This window comes from Parasteatoda tepidariorum, chromosome 8 (genome assembly GCF_982258835.1).
Source record: "Parasteatoda tepidariorum strain Cologne lab strain chromosome 8, Ptep-v5.0, whole genome shotgun sequence".
NCBI lineage: Eukaryota > Metazoa > Arthropoda > Arachnida > Araneae > Theridiidae > Parasteatoda > Parasteatoda tepidariorum.
Window position 1 is genome coordinate 66056946 of NC_141762.1, and position 21108 is coordinate 66078053.

At 29.6% G+C, this 21108-nt stretch overlaps 1 protein-coding gene across 1 annotated transcript; it reads right to left on the reverse strand.

The window, feature by feature from the left end:
• Window positions 1-17096: 17096 nt before the first annotated feature.
• LOC147806212 (EPM2A-interacting protein 1-like) lies at window positions 17097-18964 on the reverse strand. The gene is made up of 2 exons (XM_087149595.1): window positions 18797-18964; window positions 17097-17480 (listed from the first exon to the last, which is right to left on the reverse strand). Exons 1-2 carry the CDS (start codon window positions 18962-18964, stop codon window positions 17097-17099), a joined length of 552 nt encoding a protein of 183 aa, XP_087005721.1.
• Between the last annotated feature and the right edge of the window lie 2144 nt (window positions 18965-21108).

Genomic DNA, 21108 nt, shown 5'->3' on the forward strand with positions numbered 1-21108 from the left:
ATTTAAATTTGTTTTTCTGGAGAACAAATTAAAAAAGAAATTTCTCTATACAAGACTTTTGCTTCATTGAAAATGTTTGAGTGAACAGTAGCAGATAGTGTACTCATAAGATAGGTTTCACACGAACGAGTAAACTTCAGAGGTAATTCATTTCCAGAAAATTTATTTTACTTTAAGAATAAGTTTTCCAAAAATGATTTTCTCTATTATGAACTTCATTATTTTTTTTATTTCCAATGATCTGCACAATCGGCCTTGCCGATGAGCAGACCTAGTGCGTTCTCCAGAGGTGGTATCCACTCTTTCAGGACCACCACAATGGGTGAGATACCGTTGGTCATGATAATTTGGACGTCTAGTTTCTGCCACACTAGATGGCAGCACCGAGACTCTATTTGGATGTTAAAGTGCACTGGGAATTAAATTTTGCCGGAAATGCCAAGAGCCAATAAGGAACTCCAGGGATCTTTTACATGCCGCATAATCATACGACATGGCCGCTGAGGATTTTCTGCATCCCAAAAATCCGGTGTCTGGGCAGGGGATCGAACCCGCAGACTTGGGCTCAGAAGACCGACGACAAACCAACTGCGCCATCCAGCCACTTTATAAACTATATAAAAGTGATTGATTTATAATATTGAGTCCTATTCTGTGAACGTTTAACCGTTAGGTCAAAATCTAGTCTGGATGCTTCATTTTTTACCTTGCGCACTGTACATACAATGAATTATCTGATTTAAAATGATAATATTTTTCGAACCCGTTATTTTTAAATAAAATCCAACTTCAAAAAATAAATTCATCAAAATGTTAAATTAAAAGATATTCTTACAAATTAAATTCTTTTCTCTGGAGAACGAAATAACGATAAATAATTTTATTATGTAAGAGTTATGTAAGAAATGTTAGAGTGAACAATATACGGCAGATAGTGTACCCATAGGAATTTTATATCAGGGTTACACAAGAACGGTAAAACTTCAGCAGTAATTCGTGTGGAAAAAATTTATTTTACTTTGGGGAATAAGGTGTATAAAATTTTAAAGAATACCGCATTTTACGGAAGAGGAATTTCGAGAAAAACTTTATAGAAAGTGGATGAAAGATCATAAATATTCTTAACAAATATTTTGTCAAGAATTTTTTCCCAGCATTGTACTTTGATAAATATTTTTCTACAACTGAAGTCAAACATTATTTAGATTAGGAAACGTTGTATAAATTTATTAAACGTTATAATTACTTACATTTTTTTATTATTAATGGTTTAATTTTTTAAGAAAAAAATAAAGTGCATGAACGAAGCAAAAAATTTAGAATATAACAGATTTTATTTAATTACTCTTGAAGTGTATATTTTTTCCCTTGATAAAGAATATGATTATCTGTTACAAGTATTTATTAGGGTGCTTCATAAATGCAGCCATTAATATGCCATTTTTAAAATTCGACTGATTTCCCTCAAGTTTCGTTGCTTGACATGTAAAATTATATTCGTCAAAATGATGTAAAAAATTTTATACTTTAGAAATCAAAATTTTTTTGACTAATCTTAAATTAAATTAAAAAATTCTACATATTTATTGAAAGCTATTTTTTTACATTTAATTATCGTTGGATAAACTAATTTTGTTTCAAAGATTTTCAATTCTTTATAAATTTCGTGGCGAAATACGCAGAAAATAAAATTAACATTAAGGGGTCCAAATTTTGAACCACTCTACTGATTTATAATACTGATTTGATATATACTGATTTGATACTACACCACTCTATTTGCACCATATTTTCAAGACTGCTGCTACCCCTCTATTTTGGGTGTCAAAAATTCGCATCTTTCTAAAAAAAATATGTTTATTCAGAAACGAATATGTTTCTCTGTCTCATTTTTTAGCTTAAAATATCGTCTGTTCTACTTAATTAGCATTTTTGAAATTACTCCTTCCAATCATTAAAGAATGAGTCTTAGAGCGTAAGGATTCGATTATTAGATCAAAAGTTATTAAGGGTGGTACGCTTTTTATTTTGCGCATTGTACATTAAACTAAATAAAAGCTTTACCCAAAGGACAAATAAATGAACTTTAAAGGCACTTTATTATAGTCTTTCTGAGCTTAATAAATCCTAAACTACCTTTGAAATCAATTATGTACGAGAAAGCACTATGAAAGCAACAGGTCTTTTAAGTCAAGCATGAAAGAATATTTTGACCTTATAGGATTTCAAGTTTGTAGAGGGAAAACACTTTCACTTTTGATGTCACAAAGTTCCTAAAGTCCTCTGTAACATTGAAAAGGAAGCCATTAATTACATTTTCTCATATGATAATTATGAATAAAGACTTCCTGGAAACTAGCTAGAAGCGAAAATGATGAATAATAGAGCCACTGTACTGGTACACTCTGTTGCTTATCTTTCACTGCTAAAATGAGGTTGAAATTTTGAAGTCAGTTATATTGATTCAATAATTCTAGGGCTATTCATCAAATTGAGGGGTTATTTTACACCGGAAAGTATTAGTATCTTACGTCAAAAGTGAAGAGAAACAAGGATGCTGCAAAATTAATTTCCAATTAATAATTAAATTTGTAGCTCATTTAAATTCATAAGGTTCTATTATTTTACTAACTAGTTATGAAGGGTTACTTTTTGAAATAAAATCCTAATAAATTCGATCAGCTAACAAATCATGTTAAGAAACTGTGTTTTAAATTGGTTTTATTTTCGTTTTCATAGAATTTATTTATTTATGATTTTTGTTTGAGCCCCAATGGCTCATTTGTAGGGCCACTATGCAGCCATTGACACCGCAGTTCGATCCTCAAAGGCGGCTTTAAAACCACATTGCTTCAGATCAAATGGTAGCAGTTGGACTGGGAAGTAAAAGCGGTTTGTGCACAATGCTGACTACATTGCTACCATCAGGCCATTGGTCACGAAAATGTCGAGTGGTAACCTCCATATCTCATAACGTACTGTTGTAAAAGTGCTATATGTTTAATGATTCATTTATTAAATTGGTCAACATACACTAATAATTCGATGGAAATATTAAAGCGTGCTAAACCATAATATTATTCAAGTTGGATGCAAACTAAATACAATGTTGAGATTGTAAGGTTCGTATAAGTTTGATTTTATCACAGTTCAGAAAGTTTAATATTTATATAAAAAAGGTGGCAACAGATTTGGTACATAAATAGAACGCTTCACTCTAAAATATTTGTCGTTGTTTATTAATGCTTGATAAAATATTTTTCTAAAATATCTTCTCTCTTCTTATTTATAATTCATTTAAACTAAATTCCTTGTCTTTCAACCTTACCTTATAAGATGAACCATAATATCCTTAACTTATACTTTCTTTTTAAAATTTGATAACAGCATAATATAATATTTGTAAATTCAATTCATTTCAGCACGTTTCTCACCAAATTCGAATTGAATTGAATGCACTCGATCCAATTAAGGACATACTGCTCCAAATACATTTATGCATGTCAAAAAGTGAAGTGCATGCTTAATTTTCATAATCTATTTAATATTGACGACATGGAACAAGAACAAAAAGTTCATAATGAAATAAAATCATAGAATTTAATAATGAAAGTTAATAATGAAGAGAATGGGAAGTCAATAATAAAATAAAATCAGCGCAAATAAGTAAAAATTGTATAAAATAGGAAATCATTTTAAAAGTGAATAAAATGAGGATGAATACATTAATACCTATGGCACGTAAAAAGGCCAAAATGTTAGAATAATGGACATCCCCTAACAAATCCTTCATAGATAAGATAACAACTACCAAAAAATATATGGCGATTGTTGGTTAACATACGGGCAAATTATTATAATATGAAGAATCAAAAATAAAACATTACTAGTTTTAAATTAAGGAGATGGTTTCTCCAAGCAACAAATGATGATGAGTCAGTCTAGTGTGGCCAATTAAGAGCCGAGTAAGCTTAATTGCAACACAGGAGCAAAAAATACACCGAATTCGATTTCAGGTGGTGGTTTGAAGCCCACCCAGCTTTAGATCGATGAGTACCTAGGAAATAAAGACAGCTAGTGCACAATACTAACCACTTGCTACAATCATGTAGTTGGTCACGGAAATGTGAAGCATTAACCACCATTGCTCACAAGGGACTGTTGTGGGAGTGCTTTCGGTTCAAATTGAATTATTTTTTTTTAATTGGTTAACGCTCCCTGATACTCTGTTAGAAATATTGAAGCGTGCTAAATTACAATATTATTCGAGTTTGATGCAATCGAAGTACAAATTTAAGATGAATCATAAAGTACTTCAAGTTTATCATTTTTCTTTCAATCTAATCATAGAATAGTACAATTGAAGTTGAACTTAAATGCAGTTCATTTTAACACCTTTTAAAGTTGAAGTAAATTTCCATGCTAATAAGCTACATGGTATTAATATTATGGTTCAACTGTGAAGAGAATTATCTCGGATTGCAGACTGTTACTTACTTGTAAAAACCTAATTTTCATCTTCTTGCAAAAAAAAAAAAAATAGAATTTATCGCTTGAAGAACATACCAAAAAATTACACATTGAGTCCTTCACAGTTTTCAAGCGATTTTTTCACTAATTTCTCATAAAACATTATTTTGAAGATTCGTCTTAATTGATAAATATTTTATAACATTACAGTTTCCATTTACTGGAATCATAAAAAGTAATCAGAAAATATTTGTTTTTAGTTAGCAAACATTAAAATCAAAAAATAAGAATGAAATTTCTTATTATACTGTAAAAAAGTTAAAAACTACCTAGAACTAAAAAATAATAACATCTTCACCGATTTAAAATATTATGAAAGTATTTTTTCTAACTTTTTAAGTTTAAAAATATTTATAAAATATTTTAAATCTAGGTTCTGAAATTGTGGGAACTTACTGGCAATATTGATTCCGAATGGCAGTTGAATCCTTAGATTCTGACAGTTGATTCCTTAGGTTCCTTAGTGCCACTGTTGCTTCAATTTTAAATTTTGCTTTGTAGAACAAATTCTACAAGATTTTCTAAATCTTATACACCATAAGATTTAGAAAACATGTAGATGTGCAAAAAATAAACAGGATTATGATGTATTTTATTTACATTCTTAAACTTCAATCTGAAGTGTAAAAATCGGCAAAAAATATTTTTCATTCTATTGTAAAATTTTAAAATATCAAGTAAACTAAAAATTAAAAATTGAGATAATTCAAATTTAGACATAACTTTGTATATATAACATCATCCAAAATCAATTTTTTATTCTTATTTGTGATTCTGTAGTCTTTGTAGGCTTAACATCTTTCTAATAAACATATATCCGATAACCCCAACTTGCAACAGTGATTTATTTGCATATTTTCCAAACTTATTTTATTATATTACAAGCATACCCTCTACGTCAGGTGAAATGTTGTATTAGATATACACTACCACACAATAATGAAAGGGACACTTTGAGTTTTTGATATTTCTTTAAATTTCTCAATAAACACTAAAGGATTATTTTGTAACTTTAGAGATGTTTAGTTCATGTGATTTTTCATACTCTGCAATTAGATTTAAAGTTTTCAGATTTTTGGGAGATTGGAAATAAAAAAAACAAGTATTTTTGAACACCCTATGCCGGAAAATCATTCAATAGGCTTGTAATTTGCATTGATTACTTTAGTTATTATGTTTAATAACTGCATGAAATTTCAGAAAAATAGAGTAAATATTTATGGAGATATGGACATTTTTATAAAAATACTACTTTTTTTCCTTGCGTTTTTTGTTGTAACTTTATAAATATTCAATAAAATAAAAAAATATTTTTGGAGTAATTTAAAGTTGCAAAATTTTTGATTTTTAAAATTTAAGAACTGTCCAAGACGTAAGTATTTAAGGTAGTTCTTTTATACTACACATGCTCGAATAAAATTTTAAAAAAATCTTAATTTTGTCAAGAATTGCAATTATCAACTAATGAAAAGAATATGAATTAAATATCTTAACTTAAAAAAGTATCAAGCAATGTTTTTAATAAGTTTTTGAGCTTTTTGAAAAAAAGCTCAAAACGAACAAGGGCTTACCTGAAATTTTATTTTGTACTATTAAACAAGATCTGTTAAAAATGAGACGGAAATTTTGGGGGATCATCCCCGATAAAAGCATGTTTTCTTTCCTTACACCATTACGTTTTGATTTCCGGACGATTATTATAAGGTATCATTTGTTATTAAAATTTGTTTAATGAATCAAAGTAAAATTTGTGGAAAACATCTGATCGTTTTGAGCTTCCTTTTAAAAAATGAAAAAAAATTACTTAGAAAATGTTTCAGGACAATTTAAACTTTGAACATATTCAACTTTTTTCATTAGTTACCAAATACGATTCACTACAAAATTCGGAATTTCTTTTTAAAAAATTGAATTCTTTTTAAAAGAATTTCTAAGAAGAATTTCTTTTTAAAAGAATGATCTTAAATACTTATATCTTGCGCTGTTTTTAATACATTGTTTTTAAAATCTTAAATAAATTATTTTGTAATTTTAAATTGAGCCAAAAATCTTGTTTGATTCCATTGAATATTTATAGTCATAGCAGAAACCCGTAAGGCAACAAAATAATTATTTTTTATGAAAATTTCCATATCTCCAGAAATATTTACTCTAGGCTTACGAAATTTTAAGTAGTTATTAAAAATAGTAACTAAAATAATCGATACCAGTCGCAAGCTTATTGCTTGATTTGCTGTCATAGTGTATTCAAAATTATTTGTATTCTTTCGTAGTTTATTGTCAGTCTTCCAAACCTCTGAAGGCCTTAAATCGTATTCCTAAGTATAAAAAATCACATGAACTAAACAACTCTAATTTTATAAAATTATATTTTAATTATTTCTTGAGGAAAAAAAATGTCAAAAATTCAAAGTTTCTTCCATTATTGTAGGATAGTGTATACCTTACTGTGCTATACAAAGTCATGTATAGATAATATATACCTTTATATTAAGAGAGTCAACTCAACCTAACCCTAGGTCCTACAATTACGGAACCTGACGAAATTTAGGCTTAAAATTCATAAAAAAGTACAAATCTTAAATATTAAGAAAACATTTACCGACTTAAGACGCGTAACATGTAATGATTCAAACTAGCGAATTAGATAGGAAATTGCTTAAGTTATCGTTATTAAAAAGTAATTAACTTCTATTTAAAATCTTTCTATAACAGAAAAACACAAGAACTCATTTATCAACACAAAACAAGAAATTAGTTATGAACGCAAAACGAGAAATTACAACATTCACTAAAATTTTATAAAATCATTTTTTCGTTAAGACATTTATTTTTGGTCATAAAGCAAAGTCTACAGTTCCAATCGCATAAAAGGAAGGAAGCATAAAAAAAAGCAGAAATCTGCAGACTTAATGAAAAACCGTTGGTGTACTTAACATTTTTTTTATCTCTCCTACGGAAAAAAAAAATCTCCTAACATGCGATGAAACTCTAGAAAAGTAGGAAATATTTTTCTTCCTCTTTTAAATTGTCTGGAAGTGAAAACAAAAGTAATGTTTTTGTAAAAACTTGAAGCCATTTGTGGCTAAATGTAAAAAAAAAGTCACACAAAAAATATTGGCAAGAAATCTGCAGGGGGAAATGAACTTTAAATCACTAGTAATGATAAGATAAGCTAAGAAAATTTTTGTCACTTTCTCTTAAGAAAATGAATGAAAACTTGAAAAAAAAATGTGCGCTTGTGAGTTAAAAAATGAAGGGGAAAATGAGACTGATTTGCGTTTGAATGTCTGCCAAATCCGTACCGTTTCAGAGAAAATATGGTTACAAACTGTTAAAATTTTCTTTCATGACTTATTTCTAATGATTTATTTATTATTTTGGAGTGCAATTTCTTTCATCTCATTTTGTTCTGATAAATCAAGTGTATGTAGAAAATAGTTAAGATCTCCAAAGTAAAGAAAAAATCGTAAAAAACTTTAAGAATTGAAGAATTTTTTTAAAAAAAATTGCCATCTTAATGCGTTAGGAGTAGACTCTCGAAAAATTAAGTCAAATGTTTAACGAAAATGTAGCTACTTTAAAAAATTACTGATATACACATTCGCATCAAAAATATTTGAATTGGAAATAAATGTCGACATGTTTCAAGTGCTCATAAACAAGCACTCATTTTCAAGACTTGCCAGACGAAAATGAGAAAGAACAAAAATAATTTCAACTATAAAACGTAACGTTACCGAGTGAGCAAAGGAAAATGAAGCTGATGGAACAAAACTGGAAAAACCTACAGCAGCCGAGAGAGAAAAAAAAGATGAAAAACAGGATGAGAAAAACCACAGTGGCCGAGAGGGGCACATCAGAATAAGACGCATTTTCGGGTGCCATGGAGTGGTGGCAAGGTACTAATCTCGTCAACAAGGGAACCAGCAGTCATAAGAATATTACATATGTTGTTTTATTGTCGACTTAACTTATTTCCCATTTTCTTTTTCTTTTTTTCGAAAAAAAAGCGAATGAATTTTTAATTAAGTAATGTCTTATCACTTTACTTGTTTGTTATTATTTAACTGATATATTAATTTTTTTGCCACCTGAAAAAGATTTCAAATTATCAGCCTGATTTCGACATAAATATATTCATTAAAAAAAGCTTAATTAAAATTTTAATTTATGTTTGCTAAGCAAGTATTCTAAAATTATAAAATCAAAGTTTAAAAAATTACCATTACTTTTTTTGTGTATTGATTTATTTATTTTTGTAAGGGCAATTTTGTGCTTAAAACAGCAGATTTTTTATGTCCCTCTAACTCCTCTACAATAAATTATAATGCATAAATTTCAGAATATTTTTTTCTAGATTGATAATGCAATTATCAGTGTTTGAATTAAAATTTGAAAAAAAATTCAAAAAGACAAATAAATCAGACTAAATATATTGCTTACTATTCAATTTCTAAAGAATAATTCTAAATATTCTTATTTAAAACATGATAAAAAAATAGCAAATTAAAGCTTAGGCTTTTACTTTTAGTTCAGAAATTTTGCTAACATTGTCAAAAATTTACAGATAAAATTTCGAAGAATTATACAATAAACTGTTCTGATAATACATGTTATTATAGAGAAATTTTCTGAAATTCAGCATTCTTCAGAAAATGCATTTAAAATTCACAAAAAATTCTGAAATGTGAGAACATTCGCACAACAAAAAAAAATTTAGTTCAAAAACTAATTATTGAAAATGTATTTTTTTTTAAATGTAACAATTTATACAAATAAAAAAGATGAAGATACTCAAATCATAACAAAAACATTTGTTTCGTTTCTGGAAGTTTACTTCCGGTTTCCATTTCATCTGTCAGCGTGTGAAAAAAAAACTGTGACTTCATTTCTAAGAATCAAGGACAAAAAATTTAATGATTTTGGGGAGCTAATGATCTAAAATTCAAATATGTATTGAAAAAAAGAAAGATCAATATTTTTCTAGAAATTACTGATTTTTCTGCAAAGTCTGATACCTTAAATTGAATCACGTTTCCGTTGAAGTTGAATCTTGATCCATTGAAGTTGAATCCTAACCCGTTCAAGTTGAATCCTAAATCATTTCAAGTTAAATCTAAAACAGGTTCAAGTTGCATCCTGAATCTGATCAAGTTGCATCCGAAATCAGTTCAAGTTGCATCCGAAATCAGTTCAAGTTGCATCCTAAATCATTCCAAGTTGAATCCTAAATCAGTTCAAGTTGCATCCTAAATCAGTTCAAGCTGCATCCTAAATCAGTTCAAGTTGAACCCTAATATCGTGAAATCGAATTTATGAAGAACGATCTTTTTATATTATTGTCAGTCCCTCATTCAAAACCTAACAAGCTTAAGCGATCAAACATTCTTGCAAAATTTCTTGCGTCGTAAAAGCAGTTGTTGTTTATGTCGTAAAAATAGTTAGTCGAGATTTTGTTCAGCAATTGCTTTCATTCAAATATAAAAGGACAAAATATTCTGCTCCCAGGGAATTTGAAAACCAATGAAACTTACATTCCCCACGGATATTACAACTCCAGTTTAAATTTCCACCTTGTTTTCACTGAAAAAAGGGTCAAAACTAAAACAATTGCAAGCTTTGCCTTTTACATTTAGAACCAGCCCTAGATAAAACATACCCTTTTTTTTTACGCATTCGCCAGTCTTGAAGTTTTGAACGATATCTTTCTATATTTCCATGGACTTTTCCATATTTAATAGAAGCATATTTATTAGATTATAATTACAAAAACCAGTTTAAAATTTAACACAGGTGCTATAATTTTTTTTTATTTAATTCCAAACATTGACATGCGTAGTAGGATAGTATTCTCTTATTTTTTAATGGCTTAAAGTTAAATAAATAAATGCAGTTAATAAATAAATAAAAGAATAAGAAAAATGCAGGTATTACTTTAATGAAAAATAAACTTTTGCGGATTTCATTGAATAGATTTAATGTTGAATTTGAATGGGGGAAAATTATTTTATTAATGATTGATTAGTCAATAGTTAAGGCTGTTTTTTGAAGGCTCCATAATCATAATATAATTTAAAAGTATGCTTTTTTTGCGAATAATATGCTATTTTTATAAATACTGTGAAGTTGTAACTGTTACTCATGGCTGTCAGGTTAAGTTTCGCCAATCTAAAGCCTGGGCTGTCTGCGCTTACTAAAATGGCGAAAAACATCAATATGGAGAAAAGGCACAATTTTGTAAAACGAGGCATTTGTAGTCCATTTTTTTAATATTTATAAATTTACTCCAAAGCTGCATTATATAGGCTAATAAAAAATTGCAAAAACTGATAATAAGGCAGTGATTTCGATAATTTTCTTCTAGGTGGAAAAATATTACTAAATTAGCCATTTTAAAAAAAAAAGTTTAACAACTTAATAAATATTTAATTTATTTGTCTATTCTAAAGCCCAGATAATTCTTCATTTCAAGATTGTATATATAGTTTAAATCAACGAATTGCTTCAAGTGTAAGGCACTTACATTATGGCTTTTTTATTTACCTTGGTGACAGAGCTTCGAAATATTAATAAATATTCGAAATATAGTATAATAGTATAATAATAATAATATAAAAATTCGAAATAATAATATAGAATATTAAATTAGTGAACAGAAAAACAAAATCATAAAAACATTTTTCATATTTAAATCTATATACATTGGGAAAAGTAAGCACATAGCAGATTAAAATATTTTTTAATCAATTATTAATTATTGAAACTTGTTTTCAGAGTACATGTTTTGCGCAAAAATACTAATGAAAAAATGTAATTAAACATTTTATGCTCAAAAGTTTTCTTTTATAAATAATTCAGTCAACCAAGGTCATAAAGAACTGCACTTATTTTTACGGAAAAAAATACACCAAGAGCTTTTTTGAATCTTTGCTATCTTACCGGCTAAGGAAATCTATTTTTCTGAAGCAATTTTAGAAATGCTTCGAAATCTCCTCCTCTCATCTTCACAAAATGAAAATACAAATTACATATTCTACAAGGGAAATCAAAATTCTATCTGATCCTTCAAAACGTGATGCTTCTACCCATATTCCAGGGCACGCAGGAAATATGACATAGGATATTTTTCAAAATCTTACACTAAAAATAAACAATGTCAATTCAAAATACATTCTTCCGCAGCCGATTCCATTTTGAATCGACAATATCTTTGAGCAAAAGCTCTTGAGAATTATTTTAGCTTAAATTTCATTTTGCTGCTCTAAACTGAAAATACAGCGTAGAGATTTGTTCTCCCTCAATAAGACTTTTTAGCTTTATTTTGTCAGTCTATTAGATAGCAAATAATTTTAAGAAATTTCTACTTACCTAAATAAAATTGGAAATTATACACAGATTATCCTTGCAAAGGAGTGTGCTTTTGAGGTTGTTTTGCGATTGACAGGTGTAAAAAATGCACTTGCACTAGAAAATGAGATTATGTTTTGTACAAAAAAATAACCTCATCGATAAATCTCAATTTCAATCTCATTGATATCTTATAAAATCAACTTCACATATAGCTTAGCAATACTTTTAATTGAAATCGGGTGCAATTATACACACCACATATATACTTTTTGCATAAAGGTAAAAAATATTTACATGTAAACCTCAAAAACAACCTCCCTAAGCTGGTTGCTCTGAGGTAAATTTCCATTAACCTTAAACAAACCTCAACTGTGAATAAAACAATTTCATACACCTTGAAAGACTGATTTTTTAAGGTTACTTTTGAAGTCAATTTCAAATAAGTCCCAAATCAAACTTTACACCTAAAAAAATATTAACAAATAAAAAAACTGAAAGTAACCTCAAAGGCAACTTAATATTTTGTAAGGGTATGATTACGATAATTACAATTGAACTTAATCTTGGAAAAATTTCCTGATAACATGAATAGAATGCAATATTACGAATCAAATCTTTAACATTTAAAAACACCTGTATAGGGTACAAAATACTTACTTTCCTTAAAAAAAATGCCGATTGAGAATCATAAATTAAATTTTAAAAATTATGGATTTGATATGAACGGAATGAATTAGCAATCAGTAGTGAAATATTCAATCTTTAAGAATAGAATTCAATACTAAGTACCAAGTATCAAACTTAAATACATCAATATAACCCACAAGAAGCTATTCAAAATGAATTGAAAATTAAGAGCGCAATTTTCACCTTGTAAGCTTTATATGAAACAAAAGAGTAAATATACTCAAAAACTTGATATTTTGAAACATTAGTAAGTTAAACTCGCAAAATATTTACTTAATCACATTTAGGAGAAAAATTTCAAATCTTGTGTGCATAATATTAAAAAAAATGCTCAAAATAATTTAAATTGTGTTATTCGAGAACAAAAATTAAGATTGCGCTACTTGAAGTCAGTAATTAAAATAAAACAGAGAAAATAAAGACATCGACAGCATATGCACTTCGAAAAAAGTAAATAATCTTAAGGTATTTTAAAGGACAAAAACAGATTACAAAATTCATGAAATACAAGCCTGAATAATTATTTTCCAGGAATAAACTTCTGAATAAAGAGGTTAATGTAAAATAATAATCATAATACCGTAAAAAAAAGCTTTTTTTGTCTTTCATATCGAATTTGAAACTACAAGAGCAAAGTTATTCACTCGGATTCAATCCTTATATAAATTTTTGTATAAACCTGAAAAAAATTTTAAAAAATCAATACGATAAAAATCCAAATTATTATTTTCTTTGGAAATGTTGAAATGATTAATTATCCCATATACACTATAATAATCTTTAAAAGAAAAAGAGAAAATATATAAATTTAGACTTATATTTTCCTTCGCAATTTAATTGAAATGAAAAGTAAAAGAATGTTTAATCTCCCCTGTCAATTAAGGGAACAAACTTCTCTTCAGCGATTATATAAATTAAATTACGTTAGAAAAAATCTCTCATGAAAAAAAAAATATTTTATCCAGCCAATAACAAAAACTAAAACCTTTTTTCAAAAAATAAATGCATTAAAAAACATAAAACATTATTAATAAATTCTAACATTATTTAAATTAGTTATTGGAATCTAGAAAACAAGTTTTATTTTCTAAGCATTAAAAACTCTGCACCATTTAATTTTTAATACTTTTTAATTCAACATTTCGTAAAGCCTCAAAAGGTGGAGAATACTTGCCTAAATATGCAGGAAAACAAAAACTTCTTGCTATTCAGAAGTTGTAGCATTAATTTATTTTTTATGATCTATCCCTCTTATCCAATCTTTTTTGTCAGGCTATTGATCATACAGATGCATATTACAATATTAACGTAATAAACAAAAAAAAGTACTGCATAAAATTGTTTTGTGGGTGTGGATGTGACCATTTATCAAGCATTCAGTTAAAGCAGACAACGATGTTTCGAACAAAAAGGAAAGATTCGCTTTTTCTTTACTTTCATCAATTTTTATTAAGCTCGACACAGCAGGATGTCAAAATTGAATTCATTACTGCCACCGATCAAATTTATTTTCTCAGAAAACCTCCTTTTTATCATTACTTATTGGGATAAGCTGGCTCGGTTTAAAATATTTATATTTCATTATAATAAAAATCCTGGCAAAGTAAGCCTCGTAAACATAACCAAACTGAAAACCTTTCCTCTTTTTTAAAATATATTCACACGCAGACACTTTTTTTCTTATTATCAAGGATTGAAGCTTGGATACCCGTAAAGTATTAGTCTAATCTGTATCCACGTCTGTTTTCTTCCAAGGTGCAACTATTTGCTCTGATATGAAAGTACTAAATTTGATTTTATAGCGATTTCAAAGAAATTGTCAGGATATGCTTGGTACACAGTAATGACTTCAAAGAATAAACTAAAATCTTAAAGCCACCTCGCAACATACACATAGTTTTTGTACCTAAATTTGGTCGCTAGGTCTACGAAAGTGGTTATGCACTATATCATTGGGCCACTAATCGAACGTGAGTTTGTGGAAAACTGAAGTGTTAGTGTCCTTAGTGTTATACATTATATCCGTCGTTGAACAGCCCACCCAATGGTTTTAGGGTTTAAGACTACTGATGTTCAACTCCGTAGCCTTGTAATTTTGAACCAATCCAGAAGATAAAGAAACTCCTGGATCAGTACCCCCAGAGGTATGATTTGTTATGGGAACATGGAGGACTTCGTTACTCGACAGATTTAGCGTGCATCAGTCACCATTTACTACACGGGGAGTCTTCGGCCGGCAGGAATCGAACCCATGACTTCTAGGACATGGGCCCAGTGCCCTACCAACCAGGTTTGGTGTTAGTGTATTTAAAACTTTGAGATCGGGAAATTAAAACTGTATTACAATGGTGTGTTGCCAACACCACCTTGAAGAGAGAAGACCTTCGCACGGATCAAATTAGCAGCCCAATGTAACGGAAATAAACTGCACAGTGAGAGAAAAATATGGCACTAAGATCGGGCTACTAAACTGCACAGTGGAGAAAAATATTAAAGATGGCACTACGTGTGGACTACGAAAGGATTGGCTTTCTCATTTATGGCCTTCTCTCTTCTAGTTTCGGTAAAGCATCATCAATTTTGTAAGAATATACTCCTAATGGCATTAATGCTTAGAAAAGAATACTTAAAATGCCTATTTGTCTATTCAAAATTCCCTATAAGTGTAACGCAGTGGTGGGGAAACTTTTTTTAAGACGGGCCATTTGTAATAACTGGAGAATCGTAGCGGGCCAAAGAATAATGCTTAATTGTTAAAAAATTTATGTGTTCTATAAACATATACATATATTATTACATACACTTATTATTTTAATAGTAAAAAAGCAAAAGGTAAGAAAATTATAAGCACAAAATATAAAATAAATATAGTGTAGTTCTTGATGTGAAGTATTATCACTTTATTTTCTGTTGTCATTACTGGTTGATGGTGCATGAGAAAAATGAAATTGATACTGTTTCTTCAAAATTTCATTATAGTCCGGTTCCATTTGCGAAGCAGAAATTCTTAAAACTGATGAAAGGTGCTCATCTGTAATTCTGTTTCTGAAAGAAGTTTTCCTAAGCTTCATTGTTGAAAAGATTTGTTCGCATATATAAGATGAGCTGAACATTGTCATTATTTTCATTGCATGAGTAATTAGATTCGGGAAATTATCTGGACTTAAATTTTTATAAAATTCTAGTAATGGTACTGTATGAAAAGTTTGTTTAAGGAGAGTATTACAGTTCAGTTCTATTAACTCAAGTTGAAATTTTGCATCAACTTCTTCGTAATTAACATTGAATGGGGTCGCAAAAATACTAAACTCTGGTTCCATTTTTCTAAAGTCCTGAAATCTCCTTTCAAATTCTGAAGATAGTTTTCTCAAATTAATTTCGTATTTTTTAATCTTATTGTTTGATATAGTAAATTTTAAAGATTGTATTCTTGGAAAATGAGAAAAATCAGATTTAGAGATCTGATTAGCAAATAATAATAACTGTAATTTGAAACTTTTCAAGCATTGCCAAATATCGTGAAGAAACTGATTTTTCCCTTGCAATTTGAGATTAAGTATATTCATGTGTACGAGGAGGTCTGTGAAAAAAGCGAAATCAGAAAGCCACGTTTCGTTTTCTAAGACGTCAAATTGATTATAAATGTCTTTATCAAGAAGAAAATTCACAATATCGTCTTTTAAATCCCAAATTCTTTCAAATATTTTTCCAGCACTTAACCAACGAACTTTTGAATAATACAGGATATCGGAATGCTCAGTATGTACGGACTCCAAAAACTGTTGAAACTGGCGATGTAATAATCCTCTGGAACGAATCACATTTACTAGTCTTACAACAATATTAAGTATATGGTCAATATCTAAAGCCGATTTAAAGAGAGCATCCTGATGTATAAGGCAATGCAAAAAAAAAACATCATTTTCCGGATACTTAGAATTAAATTTCCCAACAAATCCTTGATTGATTCCAACCATATTAGGAGCACCATCTGTAGTTACATTACATAACTTATCAATAGGTAAACGAAGTTTATCGATGCAATTTTCAATTTCACAAAATATATCGGCACCAGTCGTTGTTCCTTTCATTGACTGTAGCCAGACCCGTAGCCAGGGGGGGGGACCGTCGGGACAAATCCCCCCCGAAATTCTGGTATTCAAACTTTTTAGTCTTTCTTTGAGCCTCTCAGTAAAAAGAAAAACAAAAACTGTCGAAACAAACCTTTTATTAACTAACTTTATTAAGCATATTTGGAATATTCCGGTTTGTCCTAAAAAAGTAATCGAAAAATTTTCTTCAAATCCCCGTCGCATGTCTTTGTAAACTTTGTTTACAAATTGATTATAATTATTATGTAATATTAATCGAAAAATAATTATTATATAATATTTTTTAATTACTAGTTTAACTTTTGCAAACAACAGAATAAACAATATTTGTTACAATGTTTTCCCCCTACTTTGCATGTCTGAAACGGTCCTTGCTTCTTACCATATCCCCCCCCCCCGAAAAAAAAATCCTGGCTACCGCCTTGACTGTAGCCCTGCAAGTTCTTCTGTAATTTCAAAGTGGGCGTTGATTCCTCTTACAAATATGAGTAACTGTGCAGTATCACTGATATCTGTACTTTCATCCATGGTAATTGAATAAAAAAATTTTTTTTGAGTTTTTGTAGTCAGTTGTGAAATTAGATTTTTATCAATATTTTCAATTCTCTCGGTGATTGTTCTTCTTGAGAGAGACAGTGACTGAAAATCATTTTTCTTTTCAGGGCACATAATATCGCACACATCTATCATGCACTGCTTTATAAATTCACCATCTGAAAATGCTTCATTAGATTTAGCAATATTATTAGCCAACACATAACTGGCTTTCGTAGCGCATCTTTGAGAATGATTAGCTCTCTGAAATAATTGTTGTTGACTTGATAAATTTTTTATTAAATCTTTCGATTTAATTTTTTTCACCTCTTCACTTAACGATGAGTAGGAGTGGTTTTCATGTTTGCTCTTGAAATGGCGTTGAATGTTATATTCTTTTAAAACTGCAACAGTTGTATTGCAAAGTAAGCACACTGGTTTTTCTTTAAATAAAGTAAAGAAATACTTCCACGTCCATTCTTCTTTAAAAACTCGACATTCTGAATCCACTTTTCTTTTTTTAACATACATTTTAGACGTTAACTACTACGGAGAACAACACACCGAAACGCAATTGATGAAAGGCAATTGATGAAAGCTTACTGCTAACTAATGCTCTTGCGCGGGTGTTTGCGCGGGTCCTCTTAAAATGAAATTATAATTTTATTAAACTTTTATAACGTTTATACAAAAATTGTAAAGCAGTTTGAAGCAAAGGAAACAAGAACTAGAGCAGACGCAAATAGCGAAGCTTTTTGGTTGTGATTGGTCAATTCATTTTCATGTGACGTCACAGTACCCTCCTCTTTAGATATTCATGGGCAAAATTCTGTATTCATGAAATTAAAATAGTTCTTCAATATTTTGATAACTGTCAATTAATGGCCTATTATATTTTGGAGAACTTCGTGAATTTATATTTCCCAGTCAAGATTGAGTTCTATTTTGGAAGATTAAAATTACCACTCCTGTGTAGGAACGAAAATCAGTTTAGAACTTCTTTTGAGTCTTCGGCCCACGGACTATTGAGGCAGTGAGAGTTTCGGGGATTACACGAACATTTACTCGAGTCACAGCGGGTCGTTGCCGATGACTGACTAAGTCGCTAACTAACTGATCTTCGGGCGGCCTCGCTTGTATTTATACCTACCTGCAAGGATTGTTCGGGAATTGGATTTTTCCGGTTCTTTCGAGAAAAGAGAACAATGAATCGAAAATGCGAGAGTGTCTGGAAGTTTCGAGCGAAGATGAGTCATCTGTTTAGGTCGGATGGATTTGTCCAGAATAATATTGTGTTTTGAATATCGCCGCATGTAGTTTTTATGCGGGTCGTCACATTACGAAGTAAGAACGCGTTCAAACATTCTCACGACGGCACTCTTAAACGGGCCGGATTATACCTTTCCGCGGGCCGGACTTGGCCCGCGGGCCGTAGTTTCCCCATCACTGGTGTAACGTAACGAAACTATCGGAGAAAGAAAAGAAAACTAATTATCAGTTTATGAACTAAAACTCATCATTAAGTTTAAAGTAGTTTTTAAATCCTTAAAATAAATGTGCATTTGACAAACAAACATTACCTTTTCACCATTTATATTCAATATGTTTCTCTTTTGTAGCAACTTTAGAAAACCTTCTATACCTTTGTTTCCCACTTTTTCTTCCAATCGAGCACAGTTTTTAGATAAGAACAATAACATTTCAATACCACCAGGTTTCGCCTCAAACATTCTCACTAAACAACGCATATCCACTTATATAAAACTCGACTTTACTTTTATAGCTATAGCTGAAGCTATTTGTATAGAATTCCAGACTTCCTATTAATATTTGAAATGAGGATAAGAATATAAGCATTGGGGACCACAAACTAATATTTTAGACAGGAAAAGTGAAAAATATTCTGAAAATCTAAAAAACGGACTATTAACGAGAAAGGCTCGATTAACTTCTAAAAGATTCGTCTGATCGAAGGTAAAAAATGATGTGTTTAGTAATCAACTTCAAGTTTCCCCTAGTATTCAAATTTATATTGATAGTTTTCCTACCGCTTTGTTCAATAATGATTTGTCAGCTTTTGCTCTTTTCTGAGCTAAAATATAAGTTGGTAACTATTAACGTGCTAATTTCTTTAGTCTCATATAGGAAATTGTCCAACAATATTTTAATTATTTTGTATAGTTAAATGGATAACATTTGGAATTCAGCATCCAAGCTATGGAAATTATTTTAAAACTTAATCTTAACCCTTACAGCACCTTCATTAACCAATGACATTCAATTTGCTTAAAAGACTGATTACATTAACAATATATGAAAAATAATAAGATGATTGACATTTCTGATATTTCTGTTTGATATTAAAGTACAATATATTTGATGATTACAATCACAATTCCAATAAACCATGGCTTAAACAGATTTCCAATGTTCCTCAGTGGCCTTGGAGGAAATCTTTCACCATGCTTCAATGTGATCTGATGTATGGACACAATTGCCTGAAAAAACATCTACGTCGCATCAACATGGTTCCTAATCCTTCTTTTCCTTGAATGATCTTCAAGAAGAGATGGACCTATCTCACTTAGACGCTCTTTCCCAGACATCAATCTGGGAACACTACTCAACTCCTCGTTCTCATTTATAGATTTATTGTTATCTTTTTGATAAATGTGCCATTGAAAATAAAAAATAAAAATATTCCATGATTTTTGACGTATTGAACCAGCTGTCTAAAACATTAAACTATTAATTTCAATTCAAGCGTTTTAAAAATCAAGAAACTAAAAGGATTTTAAAACGTAGCATGTATCTAATTGAATTTTTAATTCCAATGTTTAAAAATTAATTGAATTACTCGTGTTTTGAAGTTTTACCTGAACCAGTCTTACAAATATAAATACACAAGTGGGTGACCTTTGTGCTAAAATACAAACTAAGGTAGACAACGTTAAAGAGCACAAAAAACCTTGCAAGCCACTGTGTCTTTAACGTTGTCTACCTTAGTTTGCAGTCTTACAAAATCAACCAGTCTTGGTTAAAAGCTTTCTTACAAAATCAAAGTGCAAGAAATTGTCTTTACAAAATAAAATTCGTGTATTCGTTGATAAAGTATGTCTGTTTTTAACAAAACCATTCCATGCGTATCGACCGATACTTCAGCCATATTGCGTTTAAAGACTACAGTCAAACAGAGCGCAAATTACGACGGCTTGTTTTGTCAGGTGCATGATGACAATAAAAGCTGGGAAAATTTCCATCATAATTTATTCAGTTAGTAAATATTGGAATAATTATGTTCAAAGCTTTACTCAACTAAGACCCACCTAATGCCGATGAAGTCTATTTAAACAATTCGTACGTTTTAATAGATTAATATCTCATCAACTTTTGAAAGTTAGGATATTGATGTAATAATTAAATATAGTTGCAAAGTTTTAAGAAAATAATTTGATTCATTCTTTTATTTTTAATTAATATGTCCTGTAGAGTAAGGTTTATTCAATATAAATTTATTAGTAGAAGAAATTAAAAATAACCAATGGTATTATAGACTGTAATAGTTACTAGAATAAGGTAAGAAAAAAATAAGAAAGAGCACAAAGAGGCAATAGAAAAAAATTATAAAGGGTAATTAAGAAAAACTGCTTTCGGATTATGTTTATTTGACTCTTAACCAATAGAGGTTGTAATAAGTTTATACATAATTTTTAACCTGATCGAAACTAATTTTTGGCAGACGAAAATAATATATGCAGATTAATAAAGTAAAAATAATTCTTTTACAAGAAAGAAAATCTCTGTAAGCACAGTTTATGAAACATTATTTTGAATTTTAAACATGTTCTATGCCCATAAACTTTAGTAAATAGTATTCTCAAAACTATAAAAT